This window comes from Agelaius phoeniceus, chromosome 34 (genome assembly GCF_051311805.1).
Source record: "Agelaius phoeniceus isolate bAgePho1 chromosome 34, bAgePho1.hap1, whole genome shotgun sequence".
In the NCBI taxonomy this organism is placed as follows: Eukaryota; Metazoa; Chordata; class Aves; order Passeriformes; family Icteridae; genus Agelaius; species Agelaius phoeniceus.
Genome location: NC_135298.1, coordinates 1,584,852 through 1,610,255, shown reverse-complemented (window position 1 = coordinate 1,610,255; position 25,404 = coordinate 1,584,852). Strand labels below are relative to the sequence as shown.

At 56.7% G+C, this 25,404-nt stretch overlaps 1 protein-coding gene across 1 annotated transcript in view; it reads left to right on the top strand.

Moving 5' to 3' along the window:
* The window catches only part of LOC143696404 (serine/threonine-protein kinase pim-1-like), a 43,697-nt gene extending 24,682 nt beyond the window's left edge, over positions 1–19,015 (top strand). The window contains exons 3-7 of the mRNA XM_077192536.1: positions 1,052–1,158; positions 1,275–1,325; positions 1,529–1,895; positions 2,541–2,717; positions 18,987–19,015. Coding sequence (XP_077048651.1) covers positions 1,052–1,158; positions 1,275–1,325; positions 1,529–1,895; positions 2,541–2,717; positions 18,987–19,015 — 731 coding nt within the window. The remainder of the gene's footprint in view (positions 1–1,051; positions 1,159–1,274; positions 1,326–1,528; positions 1,896–2,540; positions 2,718–18,986) is intronic.
* The last annotated feature ends 6,389 nt before the right edge of the window (positions 19,016–25,404 follow it).

Genomic DNA, 25,404 nt, shown 5'->3' with positions numbered 1-25,404 from the left:
AAATACCATGAGGCACACACAGTTTTCCTTCCCCTGTCTTTACTGGAAGGCAACACTGGAGATGTACGTGCAGTGCTGGGCTCAGGTAGGAATCCTAGCCCAAGGGAAGGTGTCCCGCCAGTGTTTGCCCCTCAGCCAGGCCAATGCAGAGCAGCAAGCGAGGGGATTGCTGTGCCAGTGTGCAGGAGTCAGGGCTCTGCACCTGGGCTCAAGGCTGCAAAGTTCCCGTGTTTGGACAGACTCAGGGGCTGTGCCCGGGGCGCGCGGGGCTCGAACGTGGGGCTCGTGGGGCGAGCGGGGAACGGACACGGGGACGAACGGCCCCGGTGCTTCAGTTGCAGCGGCGGCAGCGGCGGCAGCAGCAGCGGCGGCAACAGCGGCAGAAGCAGCAAAGCAAATAATCGATAAGGATCTTTCTCTTTCTCTCTTTCTTTCTCTGTCTCCCTTTCTTGGTTTTCTCTCTTTCTGTCTCTGTGTCTCCCTTTCCCGTTGTCGGGCACCCTTCTCCCGGGGTCCCTTGCCCGGCGTCCCTCTCCTCTCCCCGCCTCCCTCTCGTGTCCCCGCCTCCCTCTCCCCCTGCCGGGCCGGGCCATGCCCCCGGCCCGCCCCCGGCCCCGGGCGGGGCTGCCCCGTGCCCGGCCCCGCCCGTACCGCCGCGGTCTCGCCTCCGCCCGGCTCTGGCCCTACTGGCGGTGGCGCTGCTGGGCGGGCATCAGTGCCGTGTGCGGGGGCGGCATCGCCGCCCTTCGCCTCCGCCTGGCCCGAGCCCGGCCCCGGCCCCGAGGCAGGCTCCAGCCCCGAGCCCGGCCCCGGCCCCGGCCCCTCCCGGGGCCCGCGGAGGACACAGGCGGCGCGGCCGCTGCCGCCGCCTCCGCTGCGGCTTCCCCGGCCCGAGCTCCGCCGCTCGGCAGCGCGGCCGCCGGCCCCGAGCCTCCCGTGCCGCGTTGCGAGGAGCGAAGGCCTGGGCATGGCCGGCCCGGGGCGGCTGAGGGGCGCTCGGGGGCCGTTGCTGGCCCCGGGCCGAGCGCTGACAGCCGCGTCCCGCCCGCAGGGACGGCGCACGAGGCCCTGCAGGAGCGCTACCGCCTGGGTTCGCTGCTGGGGCGCGGAGGATTCGGCAGCGTCTTCGCGGCCACGCGGCTCTCGGACGGCGCCCCGGTGAGCGGCGGGGCCGGCGGTGGGCGCAGGACGAGGGGGCGGAGGAGGAGGAGGAGGAGGATGGGGCTGGGCAGGGCGGGCGGCGAGCTGAGGCCGCTGCTGTCCTTGGCTTGCAGGTGGCCATCAAGAGGGTGCCACGGAACCGCGTCCGGCACTGGGGCGAGCTGGTGAGTGAGCGGGGCCAGCGGCAGCAGCCGGGGCTGCCGGGCGGGAATGAGCCGAGGCCCGGCCCGGTGGAAGCCGCCAGGACGCCTCGAGGGGGAGCGGGCGTGGGCGCAGCGCAGGGCGCAGAGCATCCCGGGCTGGCTCAGGGCTTCCCCAGGCCTGGCACGGCATCGGCCCCGCTGAGGGCATCGTGCTCCTCCCGCAGCCCGACGGCAGCAGGGCCCCGCTGGAGATCGTGCTGCTAGCCAAGGTGTCCACTGGCTTCCCTGGTGTGGTGCAGCTCCTGGAGTGGTTCGAGCTGCCCAACCACATCGTGATGGTGATGGAGCGGCCAGAGCGGTGTCAGGACCTGCATCGTGTCATTCGGGCACGGCGGTTCGTGCCCGAGGAGGTGGCGCGGGAGCTGTTCCGCCAGGTGCTGGAGGCCGTGTGGCACTGCACCAGCTGCGGGGTCCTGCACCGCGACATCAAGCCAGAGAACATCGTGCTTGACCTGGCCACCGGGCAGGCCAAACTGATTGACTTTGGCTGTGGCACCTACCTGCAAGAGACAGCCTACACCCACTTTGCAGGTGAGCCCACGTAAGGGTGTACTCCTGGTCCCGGGATCTCATGGCCCAACATCTCCCAGCCCAAGCTGGCTGTGGCAGCGGGGATTCTCCCTTTTGCTGCCAGTCAGGGGACTGAGTCTTCAGCTGAGTTGCTTTAGAGCGGGGCTGGGTGGGGAGCCATCTTCCAGCCCTGCTGGCAGCCTTTGCCAGCCACTCTGCCCAGGACTGGGGCTGGGCTGGGGCAGCCAGCCCGACCAAAACCCCCGTGGGTGGGGGTAGCAGAGAGGGGGGGTGAACCTGTGCCCCAGCCAGTTTGGTGTGCAGGCGAGAGGAAGGGCTTGCACTGCTCAACTCGCCCTGTTAGCCTTTGCTTCCTAATATTTTTGGGGCAATGCAGACAGGCAGGATAAGGGCATGTTTTCCTCAGCACAGAGAGGGTTTTTCCTTTGCATGTCATGGTCAGGCTTAGCTGGGGCTTCCTCTGCCCTCTTCTGACACCAGTGGCTTCTTTTCCAAGCCTTAGTTTGTGCACAAGTCCCAGGTGCTGGCGAGAGGGCAGTGGTCACCCTGTGTGCCACTGATGCAGCCCTCGCAGGCCCAGGGATGCTGGGGCCAGGCTCTGGGAGCAGCAGCATCCCCCTGCTGAACTCCATCTGTATTCCATAGGAACACCATCCTACAGCCCCCCGGAATGGACCCACTTTGGCTGGTACCATGGCGAGGCAGCAACGATCTGGTCCCTGGGCATCCTGCTGCACCAGATGGTCTGCGGGGAGCACCCTTTCAGGAGGGGCCGGAACCTCAGCTGGGGCCAGCTCCCGCTGCCACAAGGGCTCTCTCAAGGTGGATCCTCTTCTCTGGGCACGGGGGGAATCCCAGTGCTGGGAGCCAGCAGCGGGCTCGTGAGCATCCCGCTCTGGCAGCTGCTGAGGAGGTGGCACATGTCCTGCTCTCCTCCAAAACAGGGAATGGATGGGAAAGTTTAGGCCCAGCCCTGAGCGCATCCAGAATGGCCTGGGCATGGCAATAGTGGGGCAAAGCAGACAGGAGCCTTCTCTGGCTGACCGGCACTTTCTGCTTTCTCTGCCCAGAGTGCAAAGATCTGATCAGGTGGTGTTTATCCGTGAACTCCTTGGAAAGACCCACATTAGAAGACCTGTTCTGTGATCCTTGGGTGCAGGATATTCCTCGGCCCTAGAAGAAGGGAGAGAGACACAGGCACACTTTGATGCAGGGCCCTGGTAAGTTGCAGCTCCACACATGCCATGGCAATGAGTAGCAAAGGAACCCAGACCTTTTTGTGCTGCCTGTGTCACTGCACAGGGTCATGGGATGGGCACACGCAGCCCTTGTGCTGGAGCTGAGCTGCTCTGCCCAGCACTGGTGGCCACCATCCAAGCTGGTTTTGCTTGTGCTGGTTCCCTGACAGCTGGGGCCCTGGGCAGAGCCCTGAGAGCCTGGTCTCCCCCCAGGGAAGGAGAAGGAGCCCCTGGAGAAGCTGTACCGGGTGGGGATGCTGCTGCTGCTGCTGCTGCTGCTGCTGCTGCTGCTGCTGCTGCTGGAGACAGCCAGGATGGCACCAAGGATGACAAGCTCTTCCTCAGCCTGGCCACTGGAGGCTGAAGGTGATGGACTTTGATTCTGGCACCTTCTTCAAAGCCAGACTCCACAGGGAATTTGCAGGTGAGTCCCCACGCGGGGAAATGCTGCCAGATTTGGGCATGGCCCAGCCTGGCTGGGAAGCAAAGGTTCCCCCTGTGCTGGGGCAGATGCAACTCATTCTTCAGTCGCTGCCCAGCTGCTTTTGGCAGGGCTGGGGCATGGGCTGGGCTGGGTACAAATGGGAGTGGGCTCCTGGCCCTGCCAACAGCCCCCAGCAGCCACCGTGGCCTGGGCTGGGGCTGAGGCTGGGGCAGCCAGCCCGACACAAGCAAAGCCCCATGGTGGGAGCAGAGGTGGGACTCCAGAAGCTGTGCAGGGGCTGCTTTGCTCTGCAGGCAAGGAAGGGCTGGGCTGCTGCACTGCCCTTGTTTGCTTTGGGATCACCGTGATTTTGGGGGGCAGTGCAGGGTGGAAGTGAGAAAGTGTGGGCTTCCCTCACCCATGGCTGGGTTTTTCCCTACCATGTAGGAGTTGGGCCTTCCTCAAGGCCCTGACAGAGATAAGAGTTTTTCCCGTTTTTCTTGTTTTCCCTTTTTGTCTCTAATCTCTTTTCAAGAATGTGTTGTTTGTTTTTCCAGAGGAAGCGTTCCAGGTGGTCCAGTGTGGATGGGGAAGTGCTTGGGAGCAGCTGTGGCGTGGATGGGCAGTGGCCTTGGAGAAGGCTGAGGACGTGGTTTGGGAGCAGCTTTTCTTGCAGCCGTGGCTGGCGTGAGGTGGGTCCCTGTGTGCTTGGCAGGGTGGGATCAGAGCTTTTGGGAGATGGCAGCGAGCACAGGAGCATCCTGCTCTGGGCAGCTGCTGAGGGCTGGATGTGCCGTGGCTGGCTGCAGGCTGGGCACATGTCCTGCCCTCCTGCTCTGCTGCCAAAGGCAGCAGGGATGGGCAGCTCTGGGCACAGCTCTGGGCACAGCCAGCATGGCCTGGGCACCGCAGGCCTTGGCACAAGGGCACAGGAGCCCTCAGCTGACGGGCACTTTCTGCTTTCTCTCCTTGCAGCCGGGCTCTGCGGCTGCTGAGGCTGCTCTGGGCTCTGCCAGGGCTCTGCTGGGCTCAGCCCTGGGCCCAGCTGGGCTGGCTCTGCCCTCCCATTGCTCTGACAGCTTTGCATCAGACGAGCCCCTTGCGAGCACAGCGCCTGAGCTTTCTGCTTTGGCAGCTGAGTGAGACTCTGCTGCAGGCCCAGAGATTGCAGCTGGGGACACACATCCAATTGGCAAGAACCCAAACTCTCCACAGTCCCAGCTGAACGCCTGGATCTGCACAGGGTCTTTGTCTGTCCCATTCTTCCTTCTTGATTGGCTGGAATTGTGCAATTGCACTTTCTTCCTCCTCTAGAAGTGCCTGAGTGGGCCAAAGCTGGCGAGTGGGCCGTGTTCCTGAGGCAGTGCAGTCTGGAGCTGATGGATGGAGAATTGCCCTTCTGCACTGCCAAACCAGAGCAAAAAGCCCTAAGTGGCACTTGGTGTCTCTAAGAAATCCCTGACAGTTTCAAAGGGAATGTGCAGCTCCTTGCCAGGCTGAGAAGGAAGGGCATCTTCTAAAGGATTTGGGCTTTGACAGAGTTTCCATTCCCAGTCCTGCTTGGAGCTGGAAGGGCACAAAGCAATTTCCTCTTGCTTTGAGCACAATTTCAAATGGCAATGTTGGAAACAAAGCCCAAAATCTTTTAAAAGGCTGCTGGGGTCAGTAAGATGGATCCATGCCATCAGCACATTTACAATGAAAATAATTGACTTCTCTTTTTGGAAAGATCATTTACCTCTTAATGCAAAGTTACAGAAGTTTTTCACAAACACTTGGGTTTTGTTTTCATCTTTCACATTTTATATAGTTTTTTTTCTTTTTCCTTTTTTTCCTTTAAATAGAAAACATGTCCTACAGAAGGAGTGTCCTTTGCTCCTGGTTCCTGTGTGGAGCAGCTCCCTTCCTGCCGGCTGAGCTGCTCAGGCAGAGCCCGGCAGCTCCTGGCCCTGCAGGGCTGAGGCTTTTCCCCGTTGCTGGGCACAGACTGATGGAGCAGCACTGCTGAACACGGGCACACACAGAGGGCCCAGCAGCAGCTGCATTTGGCCACCTGAGGCTCCAAGGCCCAACCTCTGAGCAGCCAGGGCTGGAAGAGACTGGCAGCATCTGATCCCTGACTCTGGGCCAGGGCTGCACAAATGACCCCACAGCAGCAGCAGCAGCAGCAGCAGCAGCAGCAGCAGCAGCAGCAGCAGCAGATGGAGCTGACTTTCAGCACAGCCCCTGGCCCTGTTCCCTCCCGTGTGCAGCGGTGTCAGAGCAGCCTGAGGCACCTGGGAGCCCCCAGTGCCAGCAGGGATTTGAGATGGCAGCCCTGGGCTCCTGGAGGCTGTGCAAGGAACGGAGCTGGGCACTCCCTGTCCATGGGGAGCTTGCAGATGGAAAAGGCTGCTGTGCCCAGGCAGCTCCAAGGGCACAGAAAGGAGGCTCTGGAGCACTGGATCTGTGCCAGTGCCACAGTCCTGGGCAGCAGCCAGCCAGCCCTGGGGGAACAGAGGGCACAGCAAGAGGGACAGAAGCAGGCAAGGGCAGAGACTGGGAAGAGCCAGGCCCGCGAGCAGGAACAGCTGCTCCATTGCACTCTTGGAGAAAGCTCTTGGCTGCTTCAAAGCGCTGAAAGGCGTGAAGGGCAGAGAGGAGGCCACAGCAAACAATGCTCCTGTTTGCACAGCCTCCCCTCTGCGTGTCCCAGAAGGAATTGGATGGACTGGATTCATCTCTCCGAGTGGTCTCGTTCAGCATGAGCAGCTCAGCACCAGGAGCTGAAGGAGCTGAAGCCTCAGGCCACAGGAGCTGGGCAAGAGGGAACTTCTGGAGCAAAGTAATGCTGCTGAAATAGCCCCAGCTGAATGCAGCGGATCTCATCATGGAATCACAGAATCCTTTCTGTTGGAAAAGCCCTCTGAGCTCACCCAGTGCAGCCGCTCAGCCAGCAGTGCCAAGCCCAGCACTAAAGCACGTCCCTGAAGTGCCAAGGCCTGGACAGCAGCCCTGAGTGAGGCCTGGACAGCAGGCCCTGAGCCAAAGGTGGTCTCTGGAGGAACCTTTCAAGCAAAGGTTACCTTTGTATCTGCTCCCTGATGAGATCTGCATGGTCATTAGCACTGTGATAGATGTAGCCACTCCTTAGTGAAACATGGATGGACCTTTGTGTATTTAGAAGCCAGAGAAGGCCATGAAATCTGACATCTGGCCTTGTGTGGGGCTGAAGGATCAAAGTCAGCTGCCTTGGCTCCTCCTTGAGGCCTGGCCAGGCTTTGGGAGGGAGCCAAGAGGAGGATGAAAGCAGATGTTGGCACACGAGCAGTGCTGTCAGTTTGTTCATGCAGCACTGCTAGAGCTGGGCCCTCTCCCAGCGGGCTTGGAGCCTCAGCTGGGGCTGGAGGCACCTGCAGGAATTGCCAGTGCCCAGGAGTGGCTCTGCAGCCCTTGGCTGTGACAGCTTCCCCAGCTGCTGTGTGCATCTGGGGGATGGGAAAGGCTGAGGGGAAATGCTGCTGCATCTTTCTTAATCACTGCAGGCAATCTTTGGTGGGGATGGTTGGGTGCATTGCTGAGCTGCTCCTTTTGTGATTCTTTGCTGCTCTGAACTGCAGGAAATGACACTGATTCCTTCAGCTGGAGTCTGTGTCTTTGGTGCTGACTTTGCCCACTGGTCAAACCAAACTGGCCCAGTCTGGCCAGATCCCAACCAAATGTCACTTGTTCAATGTCAATGTGAGGCATCAGTGCCATCAGAAATTCCCAGATGGGAAGCCCTTCCCTGGAGTTCCCTGGCTCTGGAGTGGGCTGAGGTGGGAGCCCCGTGGGAGCAGTGGGGCAGTCGGGTAAAAGAAGCTGCAGCCCTGGATGTCTTCAAATGCATCCAAAAACTGCACATGGAAAAGGAAAAGGACTTGTGGGTTTGGGCAGACAAAGATGAATTTGTTAAGAGTCCAATGGAAACAGCACCTTCAGAAGGAACAATTATTGTTGGAATGCTCCCACATGGAGCAAGAGAAGAAGGTTTTAATCTTGAGCTCAGCTGCATTTGTACCAGTGAAATATCAATATGATAACTAACTATATGCATTTATTGTATAATAAGACCTTAATATATATATATATATATATATATATATATATATCTGTATATTTATATATATATATATTATATATATATGTCTGTATCTATCTGTCTATATGTATATCAATATGTATATCTACATATGAAATAATAATAATGTGACATAGTGCTGACAATACTAATTTGGTAGCTTTGGCTGCTCAGGGATGTAACTCTAAATACCCTACAGAACAGGATTGGCCAGGACCCTACTGTCAGTGGTCAACTATGTGAGATTGTAGACAATGTAAAAAGGAGGAAGGGAGGAAATTGGCTATTTTCCCAGGGTTTGCTGATACTGTGATGCAGAGTGCTTTGTCTGTTGCTGTGAAAAATACAGTGATGAAGCCTGCAGGGTTTTTCATGTCCCAGACTATGCACAAGCTGCAGGATTGGTTGAACGGGTGAAGGGGTTGTTAAAAGAGCAGTTGAAAAAATGAGGAGATGGGAACCTTTGCCCATGGAGAACCCATCTCCCAGATGTGCTCCATGCCCTGAACAATGGCCCACGGGGGAAATGGAAACCCCCTGGCTGTGCACAGCTGCCCCCAATTTGCAAATCCAACCATGGGCAGTGAGACTTGGACTGCCTGGGAAATTGTTCTGGCTGTGATGGCCCCTGGCAGGGCCAGCCCAGAGGCTGCAGGGCTGGGCCTTCATGCATTGGAATTAATGAGGATGAATTCAAAGCAAATGAGAGCCATCAGTACTGAAACAGGAATTCAGATTCCTCCAGGACACTTTGCTTTGGTAACTGCTGCCTTGGAGCTTGGCCTTGCAAAGTGTTCATGTCATGGCAGGAGGAATTGATGCAGAATATCCAGGAGAAATTACAGTAATTCTGTGAAACAATAGTGACCAGGACTGGATTATTCAACCCCGTGACAGGGTAGCACAATTATTGATATTGCAATTTTGAGAACGATTGTGAAAAAAGGAGCTCCAGCTCCAATCACCACCGTTTGTGGAGATCAAGGGTTTGGATGCAGCCGTCCTAATAATGGAGCCAGAGTGTGGGTCTGGAGGCCAAATGGCCCTCCCGAGGCAGCTGAAGGAGCAGCTCCTGGGAAAGACAACTCGGAGTCCTGAAACCTGGGCAGGAACAATGGGAATGTGTCCCTGCAGCCAAGGATTGTGTGTGAGAGCAAGTAGATCTGACAGGATATTGTTTTACACATGCTGCCAGACCAAATCTCCCTGTTTGCCCCAAGGGCCCCTTTGGCAAATGCTCTGATCCACGGGGCTCCATGGGAAGGCTGCTGTGACACTGAGGGACTTGCACAGGAATTGCATCCAGGAGCCTGGGTGCCCCTCAGGGACTGGGACCCGGCCCCTTCCAGCCAGAGGGGAAAGGGCCCCCCAAGCCTTGTTAGCCCCAGACAACATGGTAAAGCTGAACAGCAAAGGGCCTGGGGGCATTATTCTGGAATTCAAAAGGTGCCAGCTCCATGGACAACAGAATTCTTGTTCCTAACTCCAAGGAGATTGAGAAAAAAGAATGAAGAACGGTGTCACTGAAGTACTACTGATGTCTGTAAGGTGTACCTTGATAGTCAGCCAGAATCTTTGTCTGCCACAAACACCTCTAGTGTTTGACCAAGGGGTTAGTCATCAAAATGTAAGGATGAGTTCTGATGGATTGCTGAGCTTATCCTTTTGTAATTCTTTGCTAATGATGATGTGCTTTGCTGAGCTTATCCTTTTGTAATGCTTTGCAGCTGTGCATGATATAAATGCCACAATTCCTTCAGTTGGTGTCTGTGTCTTTGGTAGTGACCCTGCCCACTGGTGAAACAGGGCCCCCTCTTGCCTAAGTGTTCCCTGGGAAGGCAAAAAGCCTCCCTCCAAAATTGCCCCCTTGCTCCTTGTTCCCCCCCTTCATAGCCTGAGCATGATGTGCTCTGGTCTGGGCTGTGCCCGGGGTCAGTTGGGGTCACCTGTCCTGGCTGTGTCCCCTGCCCAGCTCCCCCGCAGCCCCAGCCCCTCCCCAGCGTGGCTGGACGAGGGGCAGGACAGGCCTTGGCTGTGCTGCAGCTCAGCAAGAACAAAACCATCTCTGCGTGCTCAGCGCTGTGCTCAGCACCCGGCCCAGCAGTGTCTCAGTGCCAGGGGCTGTGCCCTCAGTGCCTGCCAGGGCTTTCCATGGCAACTGCCAGGCCAGGTGCCCGAGGTATCCCCCCCAGTGCCGGTTGCCATGGAAACAGTGCCCAGCCCTGCCCCTTTCTGTCTGGCTGACCTGGCCTTTGGCCCTGGCAGTGCCCTTGGCTGCTGGTTCCTGGTGCCTGAGCGGCCAGCGCGGCACAGGGCAGGTGGCCATGGCACAGCCCCCAGCAAGGGATCCCCTCTGGCTCTGGGCACTGACACCAGCCCTGAGCAAGGGGCCCAGGGCAGCTTTCCATGCCCACCAACCATCACAACGGCTCCGGGCATTGCTTGCCATGGCACCAAACCAAGGAACGGGTCCCCGTGGCCGTTGCCATGGCACCTGCTGGCACCAACCAGTGTCACTGCAATTGTACCTGGAACAGCCCTGGCACCGCTTTGTCCTCAGGGTGTCCATGGCAGCCCAGGGCAGCAGCAGCTCTGCAGGCAAGGGGCCATGGAACCTGGCTGCAGAAATGGCTCCTGGGGCTGCTTTCCAAGGAAACCTGAACTGATGGCGGTTGCCATGGCACCCAAACCCAGCACTGGGGTCCCTGCAGTGTCCATGGCAACAGCCCCTTGCAATGGCCCACTGCCTGTTGGGATGATGATCCACCCTCACAGCTGGCCCAGGGCAGCTCTAGAGTGCTCTTGGTGCCACCTTGGGCTTGGCACACACTTGAGGAGGATGTCTGTTTGCAATGGGGAAACTCAGGAGTTTTAGATGGCTTCAAAACTCAAAGAAGGAAAATCCCTCTTTGCCTGAGTGCAGCCACTTCTCCAAGCAAAGCAGCTCCCAGGTGAGTGAGGAGAGACACCATGGGCTTGGGGAATGTGGAGCAAGGTTGTCCACACTGGCTCAGAGCTCAAGGCACAGCTTCTCTGAGCAGGCCAGACCTCCTTAGGACAGTCCCTGCATCAATATCAGTCACTGAATGCTGCAGTCACCTCTTGTGTAATGGGAACAGCAATAAAAGACACCCTTTCAAATAGGAATACATATTTCTTAGAAGCTCTTTGAACTATTTCTCCATAACTTTCAAAGGAAACCCTCCTAATGAACTGCACAGGAGCAGAGGGAAATCAAGGCAGAGCCATGGTTTGTCAGGACTTGCTTGATCCTCATGAGCCTCACTGTGCATTTGGAGCTGAGCCCTTGAACCTCAGGGCCTGGGAGGAGATTGCACAAACCTTGCCAGGAGTCAGAGTCAGAGGAAACACCCAAAGTGTCTCCAGGCATTCATGGCTCCCACTGAGGTCCCTGTCCAACACAGGCTCCTCATGGACTCCTTGGAGGAGAGAATTGGTGGCCAGGACAGCACAAAAACCTCTCAGACACTCAGTGTGGAAAGGAAAATCCAAAGTACCTTCAACACCTTGAGTGTCTCAGAGCATGAATGAGCCCCACTGAGTGTCAGTACAAAGCTCTCCAGGGACTCATTAACGCAGATAATTGGGGCCATGATTGCACAAAGCTCTCCCAGAGTCTGGATCCAAAGGGAAACACCAAGTACCTTAAAAGAACTGAAGTACCTTGAAGCATTCATGAGCCCCACTGAGTGGTGTTACTGACAAAGCCTCTGCAGGGACTAATTACAGCAGGTAATTGGAGGCCATGATTGCACAAAGCTCTCAGAGACTGCAAGGCCAAAGCCAAACCCCAAGTCCTTTGAAAAAGCTGCAGCCCCTGCAGGGAGCATTCAGGAGCCGCCAGGGCCATTGCTGAGCAAGGCTCCCCAGGGACTCCTTGCAGCAGATCCTTGAGGCCCCTGGGATGTGGGCTAGGGGGGGATGCAGAGGGCAGGACAAGGGGCTGGCAGTGCCCAGCCTGGCTGGGGCTGGGCCAGGAGGCCCCAGGGCCTCAGCACAAGGTGTCTCCTCCCAGCCCTTGCTGGCACAGACCCTGCTGTGCCCCAGGGCACCAAGCCTTGGCTTCTCTTTGTCCCCAGCTGCCATCAGTGCCTCCAGTTCTCTGCTCTGCCTGGGGCCTGGGGACACTTTCTCTGTCGTGTCCCTCAGTGGGAGCCACTACAAGTCCCAGAAACTTTGGAGTTGGATTGTGACTTGGAGTTCTGCAGAGGCTTCTTCAGCTCCCTCTCAGGGCCTGATGTTCAGGGCCTGAGCACAAAGGCCCAGAGGCTCCTAAAGTCCTTGTGCTGTGTCTGTGCTGCTGAGCTGGGCCGGGCTCCTGGCCCAGAGGCAGCTCCTGGCAAGGGCAGCAGAGCTGCAGAGAGACAGCTCTGGGCAGGAGCAGCTCCTGTGCCAGCCCAGCAGGGCTGGGGCACTGCCTGCAGCCAGCCCGGGCACAGCACAGAGGCACAGAGAGCTTCAAGCAGGCAGGGCTGGGAAGGGGCTGGGAAGGGCCTGGGGCACAATCACTGCCAGCCCTTGGCACAGCAACCTCTGGCTGCAGGACAATGCAGCTGCAGCTCCTGCACTGATCTCCTAAAGCTGCAACATCCCAATGCCTGCAGACTCTGGGAGTGCATCTCTGAGGATTTCTGCTGCAGGGGAGCTGAAATGCTCATGAAGCTCTCACATGCTGATCAGTCTCAGAATATTTCCAAGACAAGGATTTTGATGGAAATGAGGCAATTTCCTAAGACTTTGTCTTCAGATTCCTACTACTGGAGAGTGGCAGGGAGGGAGGATAAATATTAAAGGACGATTATGAATTATTAGTTATGAATTTTGGCAAGTGGTGCCTGAGATCACCAAACTGTTCCTTCTAGTGACCAGCAGGTTCACAGGAGATCCCTAATGTGCCTTCAGCCACTGTGCCCATGGACAGCAGCAGCAGCAGCTTTGCTGGAGCCATCAGGCTCAGTCTGAGCTGTCCTTTCTGCAAGCTGCAAAGAGAAGCTGCCCCCAGGCAGTGCCCTGCAAACAGGCAGGGTTCTGTCAGGCCAAGGAGAGTGCACAGAGCTTTGGGCTCTGTGAGTGCTGGCACAGAGAGATCAGGCACAGGGAAACCCCTGCAGGAGGAAAATCTCCAGGAAGCAGAGAGAAGATCAGGGAAGGAGAGAAAACAGAACCCAGCAATGCTGTGGCAGGGAGAGTTGAGAGATGTGCACAGGATCCCCTGCAGTGCAGCCCCTCCCTCTGAACAAGCCCCCTCCCTCCTGTGGCCCAGCCAAGCCTCTGCCCTCAGGCCCGGGGCTCCAAGGTGTGCAGCCCCTCCTGTGCAGGCAGAGCTGCAGCAGAGCCGTGGGGCAGCTCTGCAGCCCCGGGCCCAGTTCCCTCTGCAGAGCACAGGGCTGGGAGCAGCTGCCCGGCCCTGGGGGCTCTGGAGGGGCACAGCTGGCTCAGGGTGACGCTGTCCCCAGGGCCCGGCTCTGGGCAATGCTGTCAGGGCAGCCAGGGAAGGAGCTGCATCTCCCTTCAGCCAATGCCAGCAGAAGGACACTTGCAAGTCCCTCTGAGATTTCAGTCCAGGCTGGGAGCTTCACCCCAGCGTGCAAACCTGTCCTAGAGCATCTCTGAGTGATAAGATCCATGGGCAAAGGCAGAGGTGTTGTGACACTGAAAATGCTGCTGGGTTGGTGGAATGAGCAACGTGAGTCCTTGGCTACAAAAGTGGAGCTGGGCTCTGCTGGATCCATCTGCTCTCACAGTACCTGGGCGTTTGTAAGAGGAACGTGGGAGTGTGAACATCCTCCAGCTGAGCAAAGTGAAAGCCCAGAGGAACTGCAAACAGAATGAAGTGACAGATCATCTGCCCCCAGTCTGCACTCATTATCTTGCCTCAGGGAAATCACTCTGTTCTACCAGAGGGCAGCAGAAATGCTCAGGGTTTCTGATATCCAAGAGTACCAGGAAGTCCATGGAAGGAGCTTAAAAAGAAAACATCAGAACTCTGAAACACAAGAGCATGTCCGTGTGTGTTACAAAGGAGGGTGTGTGGGAAATGGCTTTGATTTTGGTTACAGGTATCTCCTCTAACCCTTCACTGTCCTTTCTCCATGAACAGGTCCCCATGTGCAGCCACAGCAAATGTCCAACAGCAGCTGCATCAGCCACTTCCTCCTGCTGGCATTGGCAGAGCCGGGGCAGCTGCAGCTCCTGCACTTCTGCCTCTTGCTGGGCATCTCCCTGGCTGCCCTCCTGGGCAACGGCCTCATCATCAGCGCCGTAGCCTGCGGCCACCACCTGCACACGCCCATGTTCTTCTTCCTGCTCAGCCTGGCCCTCACTGACCTGGGCTCCATCTGTACCACTGTGCCCAGAGCCATGCACAATTCCCTCTGGGACACCAGCACCATCTCCTACACTGGATGTGCTGCACAGGTCTTTTTCTTTTTGTTCTTTATCACAGCAGAGCTTTCATTCCTGACCCTCACGTGCTCCGACTGCTACGTGTCCATCTGCAAAGCCCTGCACCACGGGACCCTCCTGGGCAGCAGAGCTTGTGCTCACATGGCAGCAGCTGCCTGGGCCAGGGGCTTTCTCACTGCTCTGCTGCACATGGCCAATACATTTTGCCTGCCCCTGTGCCATGGCAATGCCCTGGGCCAGTTCTTCTGTGAAATCCCCCAGATCCTCAAACTTCCAACCCCAGGGAACTTGGGCTTCTTGCTGTTGGTGCCTGTTTATCATTTGGCTGTTCTGTGTTCATTGTTGTTTTCTCCTATGTGCAGACCTTCAGGCCGTGCTGAGCATCCCCTCAGAGCAGGGACAGCACAAAGCCTTTTCCACCTGCCTCCCTCCCCTGGCTCTACCTCTGTTTATCAGTACTGCAGTGTTTGCCTGTTGTTGCAGGCTCCCAGCCAGGTAATAATTAGCATTGTCTCCATGATTGCAGAAGGCTGATCCATGGCTTTATTCTTCTATATTATATCCTATCCTACTGTACTTATTAAGGAACTCCTCCCCTTACAGACAGTGCGATACAGCTTTGCCCTAATTGCTCAATCCCTGCAAACACCATGCAGTGGCCAGGCAGAGCTGTCAGCAAAGGAAGGGCCCAGCCAGGTGGGGCAGCCGGGGGATGCCGACAGCCTGCAGGGACAGAGGCGCAGGGCAGGGACACCGTGGGACAGCCTGGGCTGCACAGGGCACAGGGATGGGCAGCAGCTGCAAGACAGCCCTGCCAGAGCCAGCTTGGGCAGCACTTTGGCCATGGCTGCTGGGCCTGGGGCCAGGAGGGGACAAGTGACCCTTGCAGGCCTGGGGCCTCATGGCCTCCTTGTCCCTGCTCAGCAGCCTGGCAGGGGCCGCCCCACGCTCCTGCCCCTGGCATTGCACATCCCCACATGCCAGTGCTCATCCCGGGAAGAGCCCTGAGCAAGGAGGGAGGGACAGGACCTGCCTGGCCAGGCCCTGGGGCTCAGGCCTTGGCCCTTTGCATTCCTGAAACACATCCAGGTGTGCTCAGCACCAGAGACACCTTTGCCTTGCTTGTCCTTACCTGGCATCACTGCCTGCAGTGTTCTGCTCTAGCTGGAACCTGGGAACACTTTCTCAGCTGTGTCCCTGACAGGGATCTCTTCAAAATACAAGAAACTTCAGTGTTTCAATAGAATTGAGTTTGTGAGTGTTTTGTGACATCACTGAGGGGATGGTGACATCACAGAACTGGCTGTGACATCACAGAGCTGGCTGTGACATCATAGAGCAGGATATGAGGCCATAGAGCAGAGTCTGCCATCACAGAGGGTGGCTCAATGGCATCAGAGAGTGGGTTGTGACGTCAACTGGTGGCTGTGTGACATCATAGAGCAGGCTGTGATATCTAAGAACAGACTGTGACATCACAGGGTGACTTTGTGACATCAGTCTTCTGTGACATCACAGCACAGCTGTATGACATCACAAGGTGACATAGAGTTGGCTCTGTGACATCACAGTGATGTGTGACATCAAAGGGGCTTTGTGACATCACAGGGGCTGTGTGACATCACAGGGCTGTGTGAGGTCACTGGGGAGGTCACTCTGCCCCGGCCCCCCTCACAGTTCCCCCCAGAGCAGTCCAACCCTCCTCGATCACAGCGGGGTCCCCTGTCCCCCCGGGTCCCCCCGCCCCCGGCCCCGCAGCCTCCCCCAGAGGATGTTCCACGAGATCGACCCCAGAGCCTGAGACGGGGACGGGGGGCTGGGGCCCTGGGGGTGGCACAGGGGGACAGGGACCCCCCGGCAGCGTCCCCGTGTCCCCCAGGCCCAGAGCCTGGGCCAGGGCTCCTTCACCCAGCTACCAACGAGGCCTTGAGAGCCCTGAAAAAATCCCCAGCAGAGGAGCAGCAAAAACCAGATTTAATCTTAAGGGACAGCAGCACAAAGTTCCTTGGCAAGAGTCATTCTGCTCCTGACTGGACACTTCAGGCACACCAGGGAAACAAAGCAACAACAAAACCAAACAGAATCCAGGCAATCAAACCAGAAATGAACCAAGAACTGTCCCTCTGTGTGTGTGGGTGACAAAAGGACAGCGAGGACAGGGATAAAAGGAATACGGCCTAAAAGCTTAACAGAGCTCAAACTTAACAGGACTTAACTTATAACTTAATCTTAACTGATACTTTCAACCTCACAAATGTTCAAAAGAGCCGAGCGTAACAGCATTCAACCTAACTTAAACCTATGACTTAGCAATTTAACAGAGGAATAACACTTTACAATATTTAACTTAGCTTATAACTTATATTGAAGGTAACAACTTAGCAACTAAGAACAACTCTTAGCAGAATTTACCTTCACTTAGACCTTGTGATTTAGCCTTCCCTACAGGCCTGACTGACTCAGCTATCCAAGGCACTCCAAGCCCTCAGAGAGCAGCATTTCTGCCACATTTCCCCAGCACAGGCACTCCTGTGTGCACACAGACACAAAGAGTCAGTGCAAGGCACCTGGGAGCAATTCCCCTGAGGGCAGGGAATGCTCACTGCTGATGCTTTGGCATCTCCCCAGCGGGCAAAGGGTTGAGCCTGGAGGAGTGGGGGGATCGGCCCAGGCTCTGTGCTTGTTCAGGATCCCCGAGTGCAGCAAACGGGAGAGTTCCCGGCTGGGAGAGGCCCCGCTCAGAGGGAGTCGCTGGCCCAGGAGAGCTCCAAGGGCTCCTTTTGGAGCGCTGTTTGCAGGGCCCCAAGAGAGGGGCTTCAGTCCCAGCAATGGCTCATCCTGGCCGCACTGGGCACCAACAGCTTTCTTTGGCAGGGTGAGAACAGGGATCTTGTGCCACTGAGGGAACAAAACCAGTTCCCAGGGCTGCTGCTAAAGGAACCAGGAGCTGGTTGGGCAGCAGCAGTGCCTGGAGCAGACAGTGTTTGTGATGAGCTGCAGAGGAGCTGAGCCCAGGGGCTGTTGGCCAAGGCCGAGGCCCAAGGAGCATTTTTCAGCTGGCAGGGCGGCCTGAGAAGGGCAGGGGGGAATGCACCAGCACAGGGCCATGGAACCAAGGGAGCATTGTGACACTGTGGGGCCCTGTGAGACCAAGGGACCATTGTGACACTGTGGGGCCCTGTGAGACCAAGGAACCACTGTGACACTGCTGGGCCTCATGGAACCAAGGGGACTGTACTGACACTGTGTGGCTCCATGGAATGTAGGGATCATTGTGACACTGAGAGGCCTCATCAAACCAAGGGTCCATTGTGACACCAGGGGGCCTCATGGCACCATGGAGACCATTATGACACTTTGGGGTGTCATGGACCCAAGGGGCCATTGTGACACTGAGGGGCACCATGGAATCATGGAGACCATTGTGCCCCTGGGGGTCCCCAGAGAACCAAGAGGACCATTGTGGTATTGTGTTGCCTTGTGAAACCAAGAGGCCTTTGTGACACTGCAGGGCGGCATGGAACCAAAGCTCCAGGGCGACACAGAGTGGCCTCCTGTCATCAATGGTCCATTGTGACACTGTGGAGCCAGAGGAGACCATTGTGACACAGCAAATCCCCAGGGTCCAAAGGTCCATTGTGACATTGCAGGGCTCATGGAACAGAGGAGTCACGCGACATTGTGGGGCCTGGGGAACCACGGAGACCATTGTGACACTGCAAGGCCTCATGGAATCCTTGGGACCATTGTGACACTGCGGGGCCTTATGACACCTGGGGGCCACTGTGACATTGTGGGACCCCATCGAACCTGGGGGCCAGTGTAACACTGCAGGTCTTCTTGTAATCAAGGGGCCACTGTGACACTGCTGGAACCCATGGAATCAAGTCACCATTATGACACTGCGGGTCCCCGTGGATCCAAGGCACCATTGTGACACTCTGGAGGCCCATAAAACCAAGGGAACACAGAACAGCTCTGGCTGGTTTGGCCTCCCATGGGCTGCCTGACTGGTCCAAGGGACCTTTGCATGTTGAGGGTCACTTCTCATCTGCTGCTGAAACACTGGGACTCTGTGCTTTCCTTCCCAATAGATATGAACTGTCCTTCTGCTCCAGGCACCCATGGCCAGAATTGGGATTTCACCTCCAAATTTCCTTCAGTCCAGGGATTGTTCCCATAGGAATATTGCCAGGACAAGTCTGGCTGGCAGTGGTTTCATAATGGTCACCTCTCATCTGTCCCCAAAACACTGGGGGAGGCTCCGTGCTCTCCTTCCCATGGGAAAGAACTGTCCTGCTTCTCCAGGTGCCCATGGCCGAGATTGGGTTTCCACCTCCAAAAATCCCTAAATCCAAAATCTGCTATTACTGACAAGTCTGGCTGGCCTTGGCCTACTGAGGCTCTCACCTGCCTTCCAAACCTTCGGGCTCTGTGCTTTCCTTCCTATGGAAAAGAACTGTCCTTCTCAGCCAGGTGCCCATGGCCACAATTGGGATTTCACCTCCAACATTTCCTGTTGTGACAGACTGGAGGAGATTGTTGGCTCCAAACATTTTGTGTGTGGGGGAGGAAGGGGCAGGTCGGGCCTTGCCCTGCCCTGTAAGCCCAGCCCTGCCCTGCCCTGTGACCCCAATGCCCCCAGGGGCCTCCAGTGGGTTTACGGTTTCTACCTGAACCGCGGCACACTGAACCCCCAGCACGGCCGTCCGAGCCTGGGCACTGGGGCCCTCTTGGCTCTACTCAGTGCTGCTGCTGTACTCGGGGCACCCCAAACCCCGGTAGGGACCCGTGTCCCCCCACTCCAGGGATTGTGCGCGACTCACACTGCCCCGATCCTCCCCACACCCGGAGCTCCGTTCGGGGTTTGCGTGCCAACTCACCAATTCGTCTGCCACCCTCAGCACGCCCTGAGGGCGCCTACCAAGCCTGAAGGGGGAAGGCCGACCCCTTGCGTGCCACTCACATTTCTATTCCTCCCACGCCTGGAGGGGGGCCCACCTTATCCCCCTGGGAGGTGTCTCACTCACTCAGGCTTCTCCTGCTTCCCTCCGTTTCTGGCCGGTCCCCTGGCAGGAGTCCAGAACCGCGGTACTCGGAGGCCCACAGCTGCTTCGGGGCTCCGAGCTGCCGGGCCCCGTCTCACACACACTTCTTTCACTTGCCTCCTACTCCTGACACCACCTTTACTTACCCATGCTCCTCCACACTCTTTGCTCCTAGGCTGCTGCCGACCGCTCCAGATAGGGCCAGATATCCCGCAGGCCCTCAGTCCTCTTCAGGTGTGGCCTGTCCCGGACCAGTCCCCCAGACTGTTATGAATGGCACGTGAGCAGCTCTTTAGTGATTTCAGCTTTACTGGAAACAGTCTAGGCAGGGGACCCATGGGGTGTGCGCACACCACCGCTCCTCCCCAGACGGCGTGGAGGAGGAGGAGGTCAGCTCTGTCCTCCAGCAGAGCTGGGTCTGCTTTCCTCACAAGAGTCTCTGAGTAGATGCCTGTTGGTTTCAGGTTCATAATCTTTATACTGCTCTTGGCCCACTCTGTTAAGGTTGATGAAGGCAAAAGGTTGTGACCAGGATCTTTTATATTGTCCTATATTCCCTTTGTTTAGAAGTGTTATTTTGATTCTTTATTTGCATGGTGGTTGGTTGTTCTAGGGATTTTTGTTATGTAATCCTTTTCTGCTAAGTCTTATGGGAGTTTCAGATTTGCTGATTAGGTGACGTAATCATCTTCTTTATGGTCTTGGGTGGTTTGCCATTTTAGATGAGAGTGGGAGCAGCAGGGGTAATGTTAGCGTTCAGAAACACATAATCACATAAGCGATTATATGCAGGTGCTTTTATTAAGAGCTCTGGGTGTCAGGAGTATTCAACTCAAATCTGACTCCGACCATACTTTCGAGATGATCGTGTTTTTATACTCTATCGTTATATAACTTTCATGGTAATTACTAAACTTATATTGTTCTATTGTATACAAAGTGCTGGGTTTTGACCTAACAGCCCCAACCGTCAGCCAGTTCCTCCTTCAGTCCTTCACAAATTGCTGCAGCAGCCTACTGTTTAGCAAACTATACAGTGAACAGATCTTTCTGGCCAGAAGAACACCTTAACATTGTGACACTGGGCTACCTGAGCACTTGAGGAAGGCCCACACGTCATAATTAAAAATGAACTAGGGGAATGGGAACAGGGTTGGAGACTGGTACTCACAGGGCAAGGGTACGCAGCCGTCAAGAAAAATAGTAAAATCAAATGGTGCCCGATTAAGTCAATAAAACCATACCTTCAGGGCAAAAACTAATGAAATTTGTAAAGTTTGTTTTGCAGGACTGAATCCTCAGACACCCCCGCGACCCGTATACCCCGCTTCCTAAAGGCTGCGATGAATCATCGAGCAGCCCGATGGCAGACCATACCAGGGTGGTGAAAGAACTCAGTGACCAAACTAAAGGAGCGGCTGGCACAGAGAAGGACGGGGGGGGAAAAACAGCTCAGCAAAAATGTTAAGAGGTATCCAGCAAGTAGAGTTTGAGCTCTGGCCAGGTTCTGGCTCTACTTGGATGGAATGCCAAGTAACCCAAAGTTCTTCACTGCGTCAAAGGATCAAAGGGCAATTTGGAGGGAACATAAGTCCGGACATGGACTCTCCGAATCCTCTCTAGTTTAGGATCAAACAGGTCGCAGATCTGGGAAAATAATTCGGTCCTAGGAGGTCAACTAAAAAAAAAAAAAAACCAAAAAAAACCAACAACAAAAAAAACCAACCAACCAAAAAAACAAACAAAAAAAAACAACTGAGGAGGTCCTACAAAGATATAAAGATATTCAAAGACAGGGTTCAGTCAGCCCCATGACTGGTCGCCTTACATTTTAAACAAGTTTGTGGTTTTTTTTTTTTAGAAAAAAACAGTTAGAGATAGTTAGCTTTCCGTTTGTTAAACATTTGCAGTTACAAGTTTATTGCAGTTGTGTTATGTTGTTCGAGTTAATTGCATTTTGCCAGTTACACATGTTTCCTACTTGTCAGTTTTGCTTTGTTTTTAACTGGTCATAAAAGGGGGAGGAAATGTGGGGAAATATCGCGAGGTCTCGAGATATCGCGAGGTCACGCAGAACCCCTCCCCTTTTACTGTTACTGACCGTTACCCCCTGTTATAAAAGACCCTGACCAACCGTTAATAGAGGCCAGTTACTGTCCCCCACATTGGTGTATGCGTGTGCTTGGCCCGTGTGGCAGAGGCGCCGCCACTGAACCGTCCTCGACCCGGGACGCCACACCCCAAGCGGCAGCAGCAAGTGCCACGCTGGCCGCTCAGGCACCAGGAACCAGCAGCCAAGGGCACTGCCAGGGCCAAAGGCCAGGTCAGCCAGACAGAAAGGGGCAGGGCTGGGCACTGTTTCCATGGCAACCGGCACTGGGGGGGACACCTGGGGCACCTGGCCTGGCAGTCGCCATGGAAAGCCCTGGCAGGCACTGAGGGCACAGCCCCTGGCACTGAGACACTGCTGGGCCGGGTGCTGAGCACAGCGCTGAGCACGCAGAGATGGTTTTGTTCTCGCTGAGCTGCAGCACAGCCAAGGCCTGTCCTGCCCCTCGTCCAGCCACGCTGGGGAGGGGCTGGGGCTGCGGGGGAGCTTGGCAGGGGACACAGCCAGGACAGGTGACCCCAACTGACCCCGGGCACAGCCCAGACCAGAGCACATCATGCTCAGGGTATGAAGGGGGGGAACAAGGAGCAAGGGGGCAATTTTGGAGGGAGGCTTTTTGCCTTCCCAGCTAACACTTAGGCAAGAGGGGGCCCTGTTTCACCAGTGGGCAGGGTCACTACCAAAGACACAGAGACCAACTGAAGGAATTGTGTAATTTATATCATGCACAGCTGCAAAGAATTACAAAAGGAAAAGCTCAGCAAAGCATATCATCATTAGCAAAGAATTACAAAAGAAGCTCAGCAATCCATCAGAACTCAGGAACACGGCCCACTCGCCAGCTTTGGCCCACTCAGGCACTTCTAGAGGAGGAAGAAAGTGCAATTGCACAATTCCAGCCAATCAAGAAGGAGGAATGGGACAGACAAACACCCTGTGCAGATCCAGGCGTTCAGCTGGGACTGTGGAGGGTTTGGCTTCTTGCCAATTGGATGTGTGTCCCCAGCTGCAATCTCTGGGCCTGCAGCAGAGTCTCACTCAGCTGCCAAAGCAGAAAGCTCAGGCGCTGTGCTCGCAAGGGGCTCGTCTGTTGCAGAGCTGTCAGAGCAATGTGAGGGCAGAGCCAGCCCAGCTGGGCCCAGGGCTGAGCCCAGCAGAGCCCTGGCAGAGCCCAGAGCAGCCTCAGCAGCCGCAGAGCCCGGCTGCAAGGAGAGAAAGCAGAAAGTGCCCCTCAGCTGAGGGCTCCTGTGCCCTTGTGCCAAGGCCTGCGGTGCCCAGGCCATGCCGGCTGTGCCCAGAGCTGTGCCCAGAGCTGCCCATCCCTGCTGCCTTTGGCAGCAGAGCAGGAGGGCAGGACATGTGCCCAGCCTGCAGCCAGCCACGGCACATCCAGCCCTCAGCAGCTGCCCAGAGCAGGATGCTCCTGTGCTCGCTGCCATCTCCCAAAAGCTCTGATCCCACCCTGCCAAGCACACAGGGACCCACCTCACGCCAGCCACGGCTGCAAGAAAAGCTGCTCCCAAACCACGTCCTCAGCCTTCTCCAAGGCCACCGCCCATCCACGCCACAGCTGCTCCCAAGCACTTCCCCATCCACACTGGACCACCTGAAACGCTTCCTCTGGAAAAACAAACAACACATTCTTGGAAAGACTTAAAGACAAAAAGGGAAAACAGGAAAAACGGGAAAAACTCCTATCTCCGTCAGGGCCTTGAGGAAGGCCCAACTCCTACATGGTAGGGAAAAACCCAGCCATGGCTGAGGGAAGCCCACACTTTCTCACTTCCACCCTGCACTGCCCCCCAAAATCACGGTGATCCCAAAGCAAACAAGGGCAGTGCAGCAGCCCAGCCCTTCCTTGCCTGCACAGCAAAGCAGCCCCTGCACAGCTTCTGGAGTCCCACCTCTGCTCCCAGCATGGGGCTTTGCTTGTGTCGGGCTGGCTGCCCCAGCCCCAGCCCCAGCCCAGGCCACGGTGGCTGCTGGGGGCTGTTGGCAGGGCCAGGAGCCCACTCCCATTTGTACCCAGCCCAGCCCATGCCCCAGCCCTGCCAAAAGCAGCTGGGCAGCGACTGAAGAATGAGTTGCATCTGCCCCAGCAAAGGGGGAATCTTTGCTTCCCAGCCAGGCTGGGCCATGCCCAAATCTGGCAGCATTTCCCCGGGTGGGGACTCACCTGCAAATTCCCTGTGTAGTCTGGCTTTGAAGAAGGTGCCAGATTCAAAGTCCATCACCTTTAGCCTCCAGTGGCCAGGCTGAGGAAGAGCTTCTCATCCTTGGTGCCATCCTGGCTGTCTCCAGCAGCAGCAGCAGCAGCAGCAGCAGCAGCACCAGCAGCAGCAGCAGCAGCAGCAGCAGCAGCAGCAGCAGCAGCAGCATCCCCCCCCGGTACAGCTTCTCCAGGGGCTCCTTCTCCTTCCCTGGGGGCAGACCAGGCTCTCAGGGCTCTGCCCAGGGCCCCAGCTGTCAGGGAACCAGCACAAGCAAAACCAGCTTGGATGGCGGCCACCAGTTCTGGGCAGAGCAGCTCAGCTGCAGCACAAGGGCTGCGTGTGCCCATCCCATGACCCCCGTGCAGTGACACAGGCAGCACAAAAAGGTCTGGGTTCCTTTGCTTCTGATTGCCAAGGTATGTGTGGAGCTGCAACTTACCAGGGCCCTGGATCAAAGTGTGCCTGTGGCTCTCTCCCTTCTTCTAGGGCCGAGGAATATCCTGCACCCAAGGATCAGAGAACAGGTCTTCTAATGTGGGTCTGTCCAAGGAGTTCACGGGTAAACACCACCTGATCAGATCTTTGCACTCTGGGCAGAGAAAGCAGAACCTGCCGGTCAGCCAGAGAAGGCTCCTGTTGGCTTTGCCCCACTATTGCCATGCCCAGGCCATTCTGGATGCGCTCAGGGCTGGGCCTAAACTTTCCCATCAATTCCCTGTTTTGGAGGAGAGCAGGACATGTGCCACCTCCTCAGCAGCTGCCAGAGCGGGATGCTCACGAGCCCGCTGCTGGCTCCCAGCACTGGGATTCCCCCCCTGCCCAGAGAAGAAGATCCACCTTGAGAGAGCCCTTGTGGCAGCGGGAGCTGGCCCCAGCTGAGGTTCCGGCCCCTCCTGAAAGGGTGCTCCCCGCAGACCATCTGGTGCAGCAGGATGCCCAGGGACCAGATCGTTGCTGCCTCGCCATGGTACCAGCCAAAGTGGGTCCATTCCGGGGGGCTGTAGGACAGTGTTCCTATGGAATACAGATGGAGTTCAGCAGGGGGATGCTGCTGCTCCCAGAGCCTGGCCCCAGCATCCCTGGGCCTGCGGGGGCTGCATCAGTGGCACACAGGGTGACCACTGCCCTCTCGCCAGCACCTGGGACTTGTGCACAAACTTAGGCTTGGAAAAGAAGCCACTGGTGTCAGAAGAGGGCAGAGGAAGCCCCGGCTAAGCCTGACCCTGACCTGCAAAGGAAAAACCCTCTCTGTGCTGGGGAAAACATGCCCTGATCCTCCCTGCCTGCATTGCCCCAAAAATATTAGGAAGCCAAGGCAAACAGGGCGAGTGGAGCCGTGCAAGCCCTTCCTCTCGCCTGCACACCAAACTGGCTGGGGCACAGGTTCCGCCCCCCTCTCTGCTACCCCCACCCACGGGGGTTTTGGTCGGGCTGGCTGCCCCAGCCCAGCCCCAGTCCTGGGCAGAGTGGCTGGCAAAGGCTGCCAGCAGGGCTGGAAGATGGCTCCACACCCAGCCCCACTCTAAAGCAACTCAGCTGAAGACTCAGTCCCCTGATGGCAGCAAAAGGGAGAATCCCCGCTGCCACAGCCAGCTTGGGCTGGGAGATGTTGGGCCATGAGATCCCAGCAGCGGGAGCACAGCCCTGTGTAGGATCACCTGCAAAGTGGGTGTAGGCTGTCTCTTGCAGGTAGGTGCCACAGCCAAAGTCAATCAGTTTGGCCTGCCCGGTGGCCAGGTCAAGCACGATGTTCTCTGGTTTGATATCCCTGTGCAGGACCCCGCAGCTGGTGCAGTGCCGCACGGCCTCCAGCACCTGGCGGAACAGCTCCCGCGCCACCTCCTCGGGCAGGAACCGGCATGCCCGAATGACACGATGCAGGTCCTGACACCGCTCTGGCCGCTCCAGCACCATCACGATGTCGTTGGGCAGCTCGAACCACTCCAGGAGC